Source organism: Mytilus trossulus, chromosome 13, assembly GCF_036588685.1.
Source record: "Mytilus trossulus isolate FHL-02 chromosome 13, PNRI_Mtr1.1.1.hap1, whole genome shotgun sequence".
Classification (NCBI taxonomy): Eukaryota; Metazoa; Mollusca; class Bivalvia; order Mytilida; family Mytilidae; genus Mytilus; species Mytilus trossulus.
The window spans coordinates 10,123,640-10,140,946 of NC_086385.1; the positions used below are offsets into that span (position 1 = coordinate 10,123,640).

General features: G+C 32.5%; 1 protein-coding gene across 1 annotated transcript; it reads left to right on the forward strand.

Moving 5' to 3' along the window:
- The first annotated feature begins 12,908 nt into the window (after nucleotides 1-12,908).
- Nucleotides 12,909-15,625, forward strand: LOC134695229 (RING finger domain and kelch repeat-containing protein DDB_G0271372-like). The gene is made up of 3 exons (XM_063556441.1): nucleotides 12,909-13,696; nucleotides 14,785-14,845; nucleotides 15,475-15,625. The coding sequence occupies exons 1-3, from the start codon at nucleotides 13,059-13,061 to the stop codon at nucleotides 15,484-15,486; spliced, it is 711 nt and encodes a 236-aa protein (XP_063412511.1). The 5' UTR covers nucleotides 12,909-13,058; the 3' UTR covers nucleotides 15,487-15,625.
- Nucleotides 15,626-17,307: the final 1,682 nt, after the last annotated feature.

The window sequence follows — 17,307 nt, forward strand, 5'->3', positions numbered from 1 at the left end:
CTCTGTAGTTAAAGTTTTTGAAATTCTAATAACTTTCTTAAACTATACTGGATTTCTACAAAACTTGGACAGAAGCTTGTTTATGATCATAAGATAGTATCCAGAAGAAAATTTTGTAAAAATAAAATTCTATTTTTTCCGTATTTTAATTATAAATGGACTTAGTTTTTTTTCTGCGGATAAACATAACATTCACTCTGTGGTTAACGTTTGTAGAATTTTAATAACTTTCTTAAACTATCCTAGGTTTGTACCAAACTTGGACAGAAGCTTGTTTATGATCATAAGATAGTATCCAGAAGTAAATTTTGCAAAAAGATAACTCCATTTTTTCTGAATTTTACTGATAAATGGACTTAGATTTTCTTCCAGTTAACATTACATACAGTCTGCAGTTAAAGTTTTTTTATTAGATTCATTGACTATCCTAGATTTTTACCAAACTTGGACAGAAGCTTCTTCCATTCATAATCATCATCAAGAGGAATATTTTTATTGATTTTTTTCCTCATTTTTGTTGAGCTTGCAATTTACAGCAAAAGTAGGCGAGACACTGGGTTCCGCGGAACCCTTACAAATTTTTAAGTGTTTATATCTGTCTTTGCAATAATTTAATATGTGCTTTCTTGTTTATTTCATTGTATATTTGATATTTTGAATATCTAGCGAGGATAAACATAATTTGTTTATCATTGTTAATACAACATTGTGTTAAATAATCGTTTAAGAATATTCCGGATGTGTTGGGAAATATTTCTGGAAAATGTCACAGTTATGTTGTCCTTACAAACATGACCTACTAAGTGCCAATAGAGGAAAATCGTTCTGAGGTTGGCTTAAATGCATTAGTTGTCAGACTAAAAACCTGGAGACAAAATTTCACTGTCAAGGGCAAAGCAAGTTATGTTTCAGCTAAAAAAGCAGGGAAAGAAGAGATGTATTTGAAGATTGTAGAAGAGTTGTTTTCTTTCAATCATATTATTTTGAAAAATGTTGAGGTCAAATACCGTAGATCGTGTTGCAATTTATACACAAGCTAACAAAATCTTACTCGATTAAAGAAAAACATTATTATTTAAAAAATGCTAAGTTCAGTAAGGAGTTGATTTATAATTATGACCTTATCAAAAATAATCATGTCAACACATAAGTGCTGACTTCTGTGCTGCTGATAACTTCAAGGAAGAAAAACCCCACCAGTAGCCAGTAGTTACATAGACCCGGGTCAGTGGTTGTAAATAAACTCAACATACAGTGGAGATGATCACTTCTAAACTCTCATATGAACTGTCAGAATAAACTGTCATAGAACTGTTCTAAACTGTCCTACAACTGTTCTATATATAATCAGTTCTAGGTAGAACTGTCAGGATTAGATCTGATATCAGTAAACATTGAATATACGGATGTAAACAATTGATATCAGTAAACATCGACTTTCTAAAACTGTTCTAGGTAGAACTATCAAAACTGTTCTAGCCGTAGAACTAACCAAACCTGTCAGGATTGTAGAACAGTTCTAAATGACGACACTGAGAAATTTTCAATGTATATAATGTTCTTTTGAATTATTTATATTTAAGAGAAAGCGTTCTTAAAACTATTCTATGGATAGAACTGACTAGATCAATTCAAGTCGTAGAACTGACCAACTCAATTCTAGTCGTTGATCAGTTCTAGACGTATAATTGCTCTAGTCGTAGAACTGACCAAATCTTTTGTCAGTTCTAGGTAGAGCTGTCTAAAACTGTTCTAGGGTAAAACTGTCAGAATTAGTTAGAACTAACCAAATTAGTTTTAGGATAGACCTTTTCTAGCTAGAACTGTCTAAAAGTTGTCAGGCTGACAGTTCTACATACTGTCCTAGAACAGTTCTTCTAACATTTGATGAGAGGTAAGAAGTGATCTTTACTGTAGATACCAGGAATGCAATTTTGTATTTGCTCCAGAAGTGACGCTCGAATAAAAAAAGGTTAAAATATACAAGAGGCAGCCATAAAACAAAATCGAATCATTGAAAGATTTGATTAACAGGGTAATTTTACTGAAATAGCTGATGGTTAGATATTTGCTTGCTGGAATAAAAGTAAAACAACAAAAATACCATACTCCGCAGAAGTTCCAAAACAAATGGCAAAATAAAAAAATCTAAACACACCATACGAATGGATAACAACAGTCATACACCTTCTTAAATAATCTCATCATAGATACCAGGACTTAATTTAGTATATACGCCAAACGCGCGTTTCGTCTACAAAAGACTCATCAGTGACGCTCGAATCCAAAAAAGTTAAACAGCCAAAAAAAGTACGAAGTTGAGGAGCATTGAGAAACAAAATTCCTAAAAAGTTTGCCAAATATATTCCGTATTCCATATACATGATATACTGTTGTCATTCAATCAATGACTCCCAACCTGAACAAATTTATTTGTTGGTTAATTGATGAAAATCTTTTCTGACAAACGAAACTGGAACGACCGTTGAAAAAATGCTTAGATGCATGTCACTAACAGAAAGCATAGTATAATCAGTACAATTTTAATAACCTCATTTCATATTACTCTTGCGTTACAATTGTTTTACGAATCAAAACAATCAGTTAGTTTATTACATGCGCACGAGTTTGGCAGCTAAAATGATGAGATAAGGAAATGCCTAACAGCTAGGTCCGACTCCTGCCTTGTCAAGCATAAACCGGTGATAAACATCTCGTATTTGTTGGTTTATTTTCAATCAATGAGTTTGACTGTCCCTCTGGTATCTCTTGTCCCACTTTGATGTCTGCTTTCCAATCGACTCTAGAGTTTGTATGGAAAGATGGATATTTTGGTCTCTTCAAGATTTGATGTGCACGGGCAAAGAATAATCAGTTTGCAGTGAGGGTTGCGTATGCTTTAAAAAGAATTTATCCTGTACCATACTTTGTCAATGTCAAGCATTTGACTTGTGTGAAAATAGTAATACGCAATTGACAGAAGTTGATGATGATGCTTGATTATCTGACATATTTACGTCTTTAACATGCTTAATGACTTTATAAAATTCATTTTACCTTCTGTTATTATCTATTTTTTTCTTTTATTCAAACGTTTATGTAAATTTGACAATTAAAGCTGTTTCTGTTTCTTGTGAGATGACGAATGTGAAATCACGAACGTCAAGTAACGTCAAAAATGTTGATATGATGCCAACATTTTACATAAACCTTATATAGTGTGAAAAACAAATTTTTTAGACAGCGTTATTGAATTGAAAATTTCAAAAAAATACGTAAATAACCAGTGGACCTGAAATCGATGAAATTGACTTAAACCCCTCCTTTAGTTGACTTCATTTTCATTTTTATGAACAAAAATTAGTACCAAAGTAGAAACAGAATGCAGTTATACATTAACAAAATGTCTTATCTAACTTTTTTTAAAACGAATCAAATACAATATATACTCGCTATACGATTGAACAAAGAGTATGAAACTCTTGAATAAAAGGTGAGATATATACATGTACGAATGTAGCAGATTCTAATTTGATGTCTTCCTAATATGTCAATATCACAAACAATAACGTCATAGGAAGCAGGTCTGAATACATAAAGCAATCAATTATCTGTTTAAAATCATTACATCTGTTTAAATCCATTCTTAATTTTAATGTATACAGTACAAAAATTTCATAAAAGCTATTGAAATTGAAAGTAATATTTTAATGTGATTGGAAAATTAAAGTAGGAATAGGAAAAAGTAGATTTTTTAGCAAAGTAAATAAATATGTGTTGAAATGAAACCCGTTGTTCTGTACTATACTCTCAATTGCATGCATCAAAGAATAAAGAAAAGCACTGGCTATATATTATTTTTGCGTCTTCATATTTATTTCTTCTAGTTCAATTACATTCTTTTTGTTATTTACAGGCAGGAATATGTTCTGATCAGTTAATGCTTGTGACAGATGCGGAAGCTGCATTCATTTATTGTGAACAGGTAGTAGATCGAGATCATTACCAAAAATCAAAAGACGGATTTGAATGTATGGTTGTTCAACTCGGAGGTACAACTCGACTACAACTCGGAGGTACGGTGAGGTTAAATATGACATATGTATCTATGATGATGAGTTTTTATCATAATGTTTGACTCTTTACTTTTCATCAATTTTTTTATATGTATCTTTGAGACCTCAGTCATTCATCGCTCATTTTCGTGATTACAGAGTCTGTTAAGGTTTTTAAAGATAAAAAAAAACCAAAACAACAGTAAAGACAGAAAATGATGTGCCCAGAAATATAATTAATTTAACATTTGCGGCGAAATCATTTTGAAATTTCAACACTGGTATTTTTTCCTTCAAAAACTATGCCAAAACTTTTGACATTTTGTATTTTATACATAAACCCTCCCATATTTATCATAAATCCATCATATGATCTCATAAAATCACACTGAATACAAAACATAATAATCACAATTTTTTGACACTTCAAGCTTAGAAACATGTAAACATCCGGTCAAGAACTTCCGGTTTCTACGCACTAAAAAAAATCCTGTACTTTACAACGTTCTTACTAACTTGGCTATCTGTCAACCTAACCTGTAGCCCTGTGGAGCCCATGGAACGAAGAACTAACACATCTATGAGCTAACAGGTACTGTGTAAATTGTCCTTGCACTTGAATTCTAAACACGTGCACCCTTTATCTATAAATAAATTATAATATTATAAAAGAACCATATCTGACTTCAAAAGTTGTAGTCATGGCCTATGTATTAACACTTCACATAGTCATACTATCAATACTATTCCATAAATTGTACAACCAACCTGTACAAATGAACACACCAGCTGACTTAATAGATTCTCTTGGTAATATGCATAGCATATCATCAGTGTACTTTACAAACCACAGAACTATTACAGATAAATCACATCAAAGGTACATTAAACAATCAAACACATACTTATGTTTTCTAGTACTTGCATTATCTGGAGACACTGAAATAAACCCAGGCCCCAGAACACATAGGTGGCCCTGCGGAACATGTGGAAAAGCGGTCACATGGAAACAAAAAGCACTCTGTTGCGATTCATGTCATGTTTGATATCATGCAAACTGTCAAGGCATGTCATCTAATGTATATCAATGTATGGATTCATCAAATATATCTTGGGCATGCATACAATGTGGTATGCCAAACTTCTCCTCATCCATATTTGATCTTACCATACCTGAAACATCTAACTCATTCGCACCATTATCAGAACATTCAGTAGGAAGTCCTGGCTTACCTAAAGCAACATCGTCACCTATAAAACAAACTTATATCAAGAGAGCTCAAAAGAAAGAAACACCATTGAAAATATTAACAATAAACTTTCAGTCTATTAAAAATAAAAAGGCTGAACTTGATGAAATTATTTCATCTGTACAACCAGAAATAATATTGGGCACTGAAACCTGGCTCAGTAGCGATATCTTATCATCTGAATTCTTTCCAGCTAATGATTATACAGTTTATAGGAAAGATCGCCCTCCATCCAATAATAACCAAAGCTACGGTGGTGTCCTCATTGCCATATCAACACAATTACTATCCAATGAAATCAGAGAATTACAAACAGACTCTGAAAGTATATGGGCAGAAATAAACATGACAAATGCAAGAAAACTCATACTAGGCTGTTACTATAGACCACCTTCAGATAATGGTATATCACTTGAAAATCTCAACATCTCACTTAATCGCATCAATAATAATACAAAAACCACTGTGATGCTAGGTGGCGATTTCAACCTCGGCCACATTGACTGGGAAGTACCATGCATTATTCCAGGCAAACCAGAAATTAAATTGCATAAACAACTTTTAGACATCATAAATGACCACTCTTTAGAGCAAATTGTAAATAAGCCTACTAGAGGTGACCGAATACTCGACCTCCTACTCACAAATACACCAAGTATAGTTAACAAGACAGAAACTATGCCCCCTATTGGGAATGCGGACCACGACATTGTCTATTCTGAATGTAATGTATCTTTAAAAAGAAACAAAAAACAACCTATCAAAGTTTTACAATATACCAAAGCCGACTGGAGCAAATTAAAATAGATTTAGGAACACTCTTATGCAAAATTAAAGAACAATTTAAAGAATCCACCTCAAATATTCTATGGAATACATTCACAGAAGCTCTAACACAATCAGTAGAAGCTAATATCCCTCACAAAATAGTTACAAACAAGAAAAAACTACCATGGGTAAACAACAAGCTTAAAATTGACATCAACAAAGCTAAACGACTTCGTAAAAAGAGTAGAAAAAATGAACAACTGAAGAAAAAGTACAAGCATCTCAAAAAAACAATTCAAACAGATATGAGAAGATCCTACTGGAACTACATCGAGAACATGATATATGATCTCCCAGTAAACGAACCAGACAATCCCATAATTAAAAGACAACCTAAAAACTTGTACAGCTATATCAAAAACATGAAAAATGACAGTTCAGGCATTGCAGCATTAAGAAAAGATGGCATTCTAACTGATAACACCGAAGAAAAGGCCAATTTGCTAAACAATCAATTTCAGAAGGCATTCTCAACAGAAACATCCAGCGAAACAATAACGGACATGGGAATTTCTAACCATCCTAAAATGAACACCATACAAATTTCAGAGAAAGGCATATAAAAACTACTAGGAAAGATTAACCCACACAAGGCCACAGGGACAGATGGCATATATGGGCGTGTGCTTAAAGAACTAAGTACTGACATCGCACCCATAATAACATTAATATTTGAAAAATCCCTGAACACCGGAAAAATACCAACTGACTGGAAGCATGCCAACGTCTGCCCAGTATTTAAAAAGGGAGATAAACACAACCCTATCAACTACAGGCCTATATCCCTAACATGCATCCTATGTAAGATCATGGAGCATGTATTAGCAAGTAACATCATGGCACATCTAGAAAATAAAAACATTCTATACGATCTACAACATGGGTTTCGCTCCTCAAGATCTTGCGAAACCCAGTTAGTGTCATTTATACAAGAACTGGCAAAATACAGCAATGATAACACCCAAACTGATGTAATTGTGATGGACTTTGCCAAAGCCTTTGACAAAGTCCCTCACAAAAGACTACTTCATAAACTTAAACACTATGGTGTCGACAACCAAACACTGAACTGGATAGAAGACTTTCTCTCACTCCGCACACAAACGGTATTACTGAGAGACACCAAATCTGAACAAATACATGTCACATCAGGGGTACCTCAAGGAACAGTACTTGGCCCCATCTTATTCCTGGTGTACATAAACGATCTGAATGATTACATAAAACATGGCACTCTTAGACTTTTTGCAGATGATAGTATCATATATAAAACCATCAAAAATGAAAATGACTCAGAAAAATTACAAGAAGACCTAACAGCAGCAGCAAAGTGGGAAGAGGACTGGCTCATGTCCTTCCATCCGGACAAGTGTTCAGTCCTCCAAGTAACAACAAAGAAAACACCTCTCCCATATGACTACATCCTACATGGGCACACTTTGCAACAAGAAACATCTACCAAATATCTTGGCTTAACCATACAAACTGATTTAAAATTTAACAAACACATAAATAACATCACAGCAAATGCAACTAAACAACTAAATTTTATCAAAAGAAACCTTAAGGTCAGCTCGCAGTCAGTTAAAGAAAAGGCCTATATCTCACTTGTGAGACCAAAGCTAGAGTACGGTAGCTGCATCTGGGACCCACATACAAAATCCCAAAAATCACAAATAGAAATGATCCAAAGACGCGCAGCCAGATATATATGTAATCGATATCATAACACCAGCTCTGTGACAAACATGCTTAACCATCTTAACTGGCCAACACTTGAAATTAGAAGAATCAGAACAAGGCTTATATTTTTCTTCAAAATTATACACCACCAAGTAGCAATATACCCTACGAACTTGTTAATACCATCAGACAATCGAACAAGACAATACACTCATAGTCACTCATTCAGGCACATACAGGCAAAAAAAGACTCATATAAATTTTCATTCTATCCTAGGACAATCGTCCAATGGAACCTTTAACCAGTTACTGCTGTCCAATGCACCACAGTTGAAACATTCAGAGAACAGATTCCTATATCTGTTCTCAACCAATACTACACCATGTAATGTAACACCTTGTAAATAGTTTTATCTTATATGTACAGTGAAAACCAAAAACAAGTTATTATTTCTTTATTAAATTTTTTTGTTGTTGATGTAAATATAAAATTGTAAATTTTACCCACGCATGCACGGCACATAGTCATCAATATTATGATGGAGTGCGGAAACTTAAAGAAGAACGTATCTAGGATTTTGGAATTTTTTGAAATTGTTTTTTTTTAAACTATATGTTTTAACAATGGGAAAAAAACTAGTGGTTAAAAGACACAATTTTCTACGATATAATACCCATTTTGTTTTATCCATTTGACGTGACTCGGTACTAATACAACCCGTCAATATGTTGTTTGTATTATCTTAAATGTTTTCTAGTGTGCGTTGGCCGTGTGACGTTTGTTGTTTCTTTGATACATATGACGTGGCTCTATACTCTTAACTTCCCGCTATATGTTATTGTTCTATAATAATTACACATACTTTGAACGACAAAATTATTTTATATCTCTACCCGTGTGACGTTTACATTCTAACGTGAAACGCGCTATTCTACACCACAGATGTTGTTAATCAAGCCTTTCGTTAACATGACTTAACATATATATATTAATCCTCTATGGGTTGGTTTTAACATATGCATGCATCTTTGTCAATACAGAGAAGTTTGATGAGACTAGCATACAAGTGACAGGGAAAGCGCTATAAAACTAAGTCAAATTCACCATTGTCTACATAAAAAATGGCTATACTCCATTTTGTAGGTCAGGAATATGGCAGTTGTTTTCTATTCGTTTGATGTGTTTGGACTTTTGATTTTGCCATTCGGTTAGGAACTTTCTGTTTTAAATTTTCCTTGGATTTCAAAATTTTGTGATTTAACTTTTACACGGAGAGAACAGAAGATTCCGCATCTTTTACTAAAAGTAAAAAATAAAACAGCTAACATACTTTATTGATATAACTACGATGCATATATGACTTAATTGCTGTACAGTTATCAACTTCGGATTAAATTTGCTTTCCGAAAATTGTTGATAGTTTGTTGGCAAAGAGCTCGAGGCAACTTAGACTGACCGAGTAAGTTAACATTTATTTGAGAAAGAGGTTCGAATTTTCATACTCGGCTAGTGAAATACCTTACTATGTATTGGTCACATAAACTACACAAAATAAAAAAGATCGTTAGATCACAACATGTTACAAGTGTTCTACAACCAATTTATCGGTGCTTTGAACATGTATATTTACTTCAAGGAACTTATCCTAAATTATTGAAATAAAATAAATGCAAATAGTTGTATCAACTATTTGTAAAAACATATTTAGATTTTTGATTTTCCTTTTGACAGTTTTGACTTTTCTACACTTAACACTACACCCTCACACAATCTTATCAAACACAAGTTTTCCTTTTTGATAAAATGGTCGTTTGGTAGATTTAAATTCAAATATATTTCCTGCAACTATTTTAAAGTCTTCTTTTCTGAAAAAGGTAAGTATGTTAGATATACTTAATGATGGTGCGATGAGATGAAACTGTTAACCTTTTCCTTCATTATATTTATGTACGTTTCAACAACAAAATTTATCGACTGTAAGTATTCCAATGGGCCCTTATTGCACCCCTTCAATAACAAACTTGTTTGTATACTGTTATGAATCACAGTTTATGACGGAACTAGGTAACACCCATCTTCAATTGCATTTAATTGATTAATCAACGTCAACTACCGTTATTTTGATGATATGTTTTGTTCAATAATCAAGAAGTTTCAAAAAATACTGCCGAAATTTAACAATTTAACCGAGGGAACTTCGTTAAAAGAAATCAAATTTAAACGATAATAACTGTCTTTTCCTAGATTTAGATATTTCAGAGTTACACGGGAAACTCAACAGAAAAAAAGAACGAATTTTCTTTCCCTGTTGTTAACTGTCACTTTGTGGATGGTGATGATCCTTTGGTGCCATTTAACGGTGTTTGTATTTCATAACTCGTTCGCTATTATCTTGTCTATTGCGAGTTTTTTTTATTTTAACGAACGTAATCTATGTATAACTGATAAATTATTATGCCAGTGATTTCGTTAACACAAATTCCTTGAAACCTTCACCGATTATCGTAGAGATATAAATATTTCGTATTAATAATTGTTTGTTCGTGTAGAAAACTTATTTCAAACGGGATAGCATATCCTCATTTTTACAGAGATCTTGTTTACCATGCCAGGAAATTTAGAAACGATTCCGGTCAAAACTATTCTCAAAAGTTATCAATTCAACACTGTAATTAATATTGTTTTATTGGTATTGATATTGATTTTGTTTTCCGTAATTTAAAAGCTTACTAAACATTATAGTTATATACATATTACGGGGCGCCGAATGGGACTCTTGTGGTTTTGTACTCAAAATTCAATTTTGTACGGACAAAAGTGACTTTTGAGAAAAGTGAGATCAGTTTAACAAAATTTGTATCATACTACTAATTTAAAATTTTGTCATACAAAATTATCTATCAGCGGACAAAAGTCACTTTTGTCATGACAAAATTCATTTTTGTTACACAGACTTGACTTTTGTTACCTAATTTGAAAATTGGGCGACAAAAGTGTATTTTGTATACAAATTTGTTTAGTTTGGTTTCTGTGATCTAATTTGCATACAAAATTGACTTTTGTTACACAAAATTGACTTTTGTGAGACAAAATTGACAAAATTGACTTTTGTCTCAACAAAATTGACAAAATTGACTTTTGTGAGACAAAATTGACAAAATTGAATTTTGTCTCAACAAAATTGACAAAATTGCTTTGCTTATTGTTGATGGCCTTATGATGACACATGGTTGTTAATTTCTGTGTCATTTGGTCTCTTGTGTATAATTGTCTCATTGGCAGTCATACCACTTAAGCAATTGACTAAACCACGTAAATGATAGATGTGTATATAATTCTTCTGGAATAAAGGACAGCAAAATAGTAATTCTATAACAGCAAATATTGGGCCTGTTGGTGATTTAATTTTAAAACATTATTTTCTGAAATTAGGTAATGTTGCTGGTATAACTGTCCTCACGAGAGATACTAATCAAGTGATAGAAAAATATCGGGTAACAGGCAATGATTGCGATTACACATCTGTAAATAATCGTTATTTAGAGTTTCTTTGTGAAATATTTGGTTCACAAGTGATGACTTCACTACGCAAAGAATACCTTGCTATCTTCTCATCTTTAGAGAGAGATTTTATAGGCACAACAAGTCGTGTAAGAGAAAATGAAAATCGCAGAATTAACATGCCAGTTCCATACGTTACTCTGGATTCTCTTTGCGTCAAATTCTATGCCAAAAATATAGGAGAAATAGTTTCGAGTTCTATGTATGGCAGTGGCATAAGTATGTGGGGTGATAAAATGCGAATTAATTCCGATATGATCCACAACTTATTCAAGCCAACGATTGACAATATAATTGTTCTAATGGAAAACGTGTTAACAGACTACAAAGACGCACATAACGTTAAGGAGATTGTCATGGTTGGCGGTTTTTCAGAATGCAGTTTAGTTCAGGATGCTTTGAGGCGAACATTTTCCAATAACAATATAGTTTTTCCAGTACAGCCGGAACTAGCAGTGATAAAAGGAGCTGTTTTATTTGGTCATCAGCCTTATGAGTACATCCAGCTTACTTCGTCTGAGGTGAGATAATGATTGGCTGGCTTTTTCTGAAATATTTTGAAAACTTTGGTTGAATGAATAACTATTAGAAATTTTGTTAGAAAAAAAGAGAAAAAACCTCCAAGGTAAACTAAAAGGGAGAAGTTTTGTCTGCACATTATACTTGACCATGTTGACAGTAAAAGCAGATTTAATCGTCTTAGGGATATGCCTGAAAATCTTTCGGTTTATTTGAATATTCATGTTTGCTGAATCTATAATTTCTTTTAGAAAAGATTAGCTATGAAAATAAGCTACAGTGAAAACGAAATTTTATAAAAAAAAAACCCAGATATAAGATATTAAAAGGGTATATTTTTACGATTTTCGAAGTTAAACAAAATATTTATTACACACAAGTATTAAGCTCAAAGTTGCCCAAAATTCTGTCAAAGAGACAGTAAAATTCATGACAGTATCACGAAATTTCTTATAACACAAACATACTACAAGATTCAAGTTTTACATCTAGGTTAATTTAGTAAAACATGGTTCCTGCAACATACAAAAAAACCAACTTAAACAATTTACTACAGAGCTATGATAATTACAAGCTTCTACTTAACAACTGGTATCATATGAAAGAATGTTAACTACTCAATCGACAACTCGACGAGGAAATCAAAGAAAAAAGGAGCTACATTTATTTACGATTGCAATTTGTTCCATTGATGCAGGAACACATAGAATAATTCAAAGACCTAGTTTAAATAAACCAAGAGACATCACAAAAAACCGAAAGACACCACTACCGTCGAAGACGAAAACAACAAGGAGACACACACTTGATAGTAAAGTAAAACTTGTCGCGACAGTACTGCCGCCATGAAAAATAATAGATCCGGCCATTGGAGCAAAGTGATCTGAAACGCAGCTCTCCTTACTACAAATTTTCGTCTGGAAAGAAAACTATTTTTAACATAAAGAACAAACTTCAGGAGATACTTTGTTTGCTTTATATTATACTTTTTTTCATTTTTAGATGAAAGCAGCTCAAACGTCTGTTACAAAATGCATCTTTTGTGACAATCCAGGAATTTACCACTGTACTGAATGTACATCAGCCTTTTGTCAGCAATGTAGAACAAAACATGATAAGTTGCCGACTACGAAGAATCATACAGTAACAGATTTAAAAAATATGACCCCGTCAGCTTTTCTAACTGAGGCAAAATGTGTTTTGCACAAATCAGAATTTATTTACTTTTGTACAAAATGTCATGTTCTGATTTGCGGTAAATGTGTTACGACTGAGCATAAAGGTCACGATATCACCGATATCAAAACTGTTGCTGACAACTACCGAAGAAGTGCAGAGGGGAATATTTCCGATTTGAAAGTAGCAGTCACCAAGCTGTCAAAAGTAGTAGGACAAATGAAAGAAATTGAGAAACCAACCATTAAAAGAACATCTGATTCCGCCGTTGCAGAAGTAGATGCATCTGTTAAAAAGATTACAGATATAGTTTCTTTTAAAAAAGAAAATACACTGTATGAAGTACAGAACCAACTTGATATAGAAATAGAAGAATTTCAATACGATCTTAAAAACAAAGAACGGATGTACGAACATCAAAACAACATCTGTGAAAGTTTGCAGAGATTAGTGCATGTATCACATGACATTACCTTTATCACTTCATATGAAACGCTAAAGAGAGATATTCATGACATCAGTGATTTAGTTGGAGAAAGAGGACACGAACAAATGTACAAGTTTGATAAGAAGGGGTTTGTTCAGGAAGTTGTCAATGCAATTGTGTCTAATTTTGAAATGTGGTAAGAAGAAAAGACAAATACACATGCAAATATGAATAAGAAACATAAATCAAAGAAAAAACTTTAGGAATTAAACAACAATACATTTTCTTGTCATGAAATCATTATTCATCACAATGAACCGTATGGAGAATGCAAAAAACAAAATGAAAAACAGAGCAAAGATTTTCAAAAATCGCTTGACGTCCATCTGCTTTAAACATGTAAAACAAAAACCAGTTTAATCAGAACCGTAAAAATAGATTACCATAGACAAATACGTTCGTAAGCAAAGACATTCGACAACTCGATGTATAAAATTGTTAAAAAAAACTCGAAATGGAAGCGATGTTTGTGGAATGTTTCTGACGTATTAAATTATAATCCTAGTACCTTTGATAACTATTTACACCACTGGGTCGATGCCGCGGGTATCACCAGCCCAATAGTGAGCACTTCGGTGTTGACATGAATATCAAATATATGCTCATTTTTATAATTTTCCTGTTACAAAACTTTAAATTTTTCGAAAAACTAAGGATTTTTTTTTATCCCACGAAAAGATTACCTTAGCCGTATTTGGCACAACTTTTTGGGATTTTAAGTCCTAAATGCTCTTCAACTTTGTACTTGTATCATGTGTATGGCTTTATTACTATTTTGATCTGAGCGTCACTGATGAGTCTTATGTAGACGAAACGCGCGTCTGACGTATTAAATTATAATCCTGGTACCTTTGATAACTATTTGTTCTACTCTCCACAATAATCTTTCTAAATCTCCTTTCTTCTGTATTGCATCGGAACCCTCAGACCAACCTTTTATATGCGGAATATTTAATTACTTGAATAGTGTATGCCTTAAAGGAATTTAAAAAAAACCAAACGTAAATGAACTTTGAGATAATTTTTTAAACACATGATCTTAAAATATTTAATTGGTGTGAACTTTATCGCATGACGTCACTAGACCGTAAATAGACAAACATTTTGTGGTCACACGTGTCAATAGAACATAGACTACAGTCCGGATGATTTGTGTTTTCAATGATGGAACAACATTCCTAGTATAACACTTAATACAAACCAAGTGTTATTCGTTTTTTTCAGCTTGGTAGGTAAAGAAGATGGAAGTGTTGTTTTAACACACAAAACAGACATAAAAAAGAAGGTAACGTAATAGAAACATCAGTGATGATGATTATAAAAAAGAAGATTTGGTATGATTGCCAATGAGACAACTCTCTAAAAGAGACCAAATGATACAGGAATTAACAACTATAGGTCACTGTACGGCCTAAGACTGTAAATTTTTATTGTAAGCGGATTCTTTAAAACTTCAATGAAAGCAATCGATATTGTTTTGTTTACTATTTATACACACTCAATTTAATCACGAATAAACATATTGTAGCTTAAAACACGACTTCATTGCAGATAAAGATGTGGACATTTTATTGGATTTTACTTTTAACTTCACACATGATGTTACCTTCTACTCTAATTTATTGTTTATCAAGACTTTAACTTACGGTTTAAAGCATCGCACAAATGTGCCATGTATGACAATATTTTATTCATGTTATTATTCGATCTCTTACATTCGAGTTTGAGAATCTTAGTTGTAGTTTATAATAGGTTTAAACTATTTACTTACAGAGACGACAGTATCTTGGTCGGTAGACGTTCTATTTATGAAACATTTGATACAAAACATACAATTTTGAAAAAAAAATAAAAATGTATGTTGTAGAAATCTATAAAGCATGATATTGAAATAAACTGTAGTTAATTTTACAGGAAAAAGAATAAAAGCAGAAATAAAACTGTTCGGCAATGGAAACGTTCGGTGAACAGAAGAAGGCCTCCAGATATTGTGAAATGTACGGAAGTCTTAATGCACATTGTAAAGTGTAAAATAAACATAAGTTTTACTCATGTTACTTAAAGTATTGACCTTAGTGTAAAACATATCAATTTCACATATGTTGTTTTAGTTGTATGCATATTATAGATTGATATATTTTGTTTTTACGTTTTTGATCATGTCAGAGGCTCTGAACCTACATGTGTGTCTAGACTAAAATTAATGTTTGCGCTTAATGCACTCAAAGAAGGGCTTGATTATTTTTAGTTTGCAATAAATAAAATAATTTAAAAGAAAATAGGAACAAAAGTGGTTGTCGATTGTTAATGCGGTTCATCTTTTTTTGTAAAGACTGTTGTTATTCAAGTTTGAATAATTTTTCAATAGTTATTTTAGAGGCCTGTATATCTTGCTGTTCGGTGTGAGCTAAGGCTTCGTGTTGAACACATATGAAAGTTCACTTTTTACAAATTGGGACGTTGATGGATAGTTGTCTCATTGCCATGCATACCCAATCTTATTATACCTTTTACTTGTCACATTCAAGTTCTCTGATTTTATTCTTATCTAATTTTTGAAGATTGATAATATATCACAATTTATATTCAATCAAATTATAATCCTGGTACCTTTGATAACTCAATATATTGAAATTACACAAGAAACTATACAAGAGGGACGAGAGATACCAGAGGGACAGTCAAACTCATAAATCGAAAATAAACTGACAATGCCATGGTTGAAAATGAAGGAAGACAAACAGATGAACAATGATACGTATGACACAACATAGAGCACTATAGAAGAAGCAACACGGACCACATACTTTTTCAAGTTCTAACACATTTGCGCCTTCTATTTGGTAAATGACGTCATAAAGACGTGTGAAATTGACGTTTTTTCCAGTGCAGGACATGATTCCAGAAGTGACTTATTGTGTGCGTGTATAAGATTTGTAATTAAATAAAAATTCTGCGATGTTTGAGAACATGTTCATAACATGGATTTAACTGACTGCTAATAGCAAAATACTTTTTCTGTATTCTGCTTTAATAAATTTTGAAAAGAATGATGTTTTAATTTATAGCTATTGCATTTTGGCTTTGCTTGTGTGCTTTGTCTATATGCCGTTTTGTTTTTCTTCTTTCTGCTTCTATTAGCTGGTGACGGTGACCTTTCTTTTCAGCAAAACAAAGACATTATTGAGTCCGTACAATCTTATATCAGAATAACACAAAGATTTAAAACAATCAATAAACATTCTAAATTTCTACTTTACAACCTTTCACTCCAGTTGTTTCATTATTATTTCTTATTGTATTGTATTTTTTTTTCTTTTTATTTCTATTTTTTGTTTCAAGTATGTATTGCATGCATTACTACTATGTTTTCCCGCCATTATTTAATGTACTTTGTGTTTATATTTATATTGGGAGATGACGTCTCTAATGTTATTATAACTTGTGTCCAATCCCTTTAACTACTTTTGCAAATAAAATATGTTTAAACTAAACTGAAAGAAATTGCAAGATATTGTTTACTATTACAAGTATTATACGTCTGTATGGAACTAAGAAATATTTAAAGCTTTTAGCAGATAACAATGTATGTGTTATTTAGAAATAAAACAGAAGAAGACCATAAAAATCTTATTTCAAATGTTTACATCCGTTGTTCAATTGCATTATGCATATGTTAACAGATGCGCATCACACGATATTAAAACAAAAATTTTAAAACGCAATAACCGTAAAAAAAATGAAATG

What these genes read in the sequence shown, in the direction of transcription:
- LOC134695229 (XM_063556441.1), top strand. Translation starts at nt 13,059, where the DNA reads ATGACCCCGTCAGCTTTTCTAACTGAGGCAAAATGTGTTTTGCACAAA. An exon ending in GTGTCTAATTTTGAAATGTG is followed by an intron (nt 13,697 to 14,784) that starts GTAAGAAGAAAA and finishes CGTTTTTTTCAG; the next exon opens with CTTGGTAGGTAAAGAAGATG.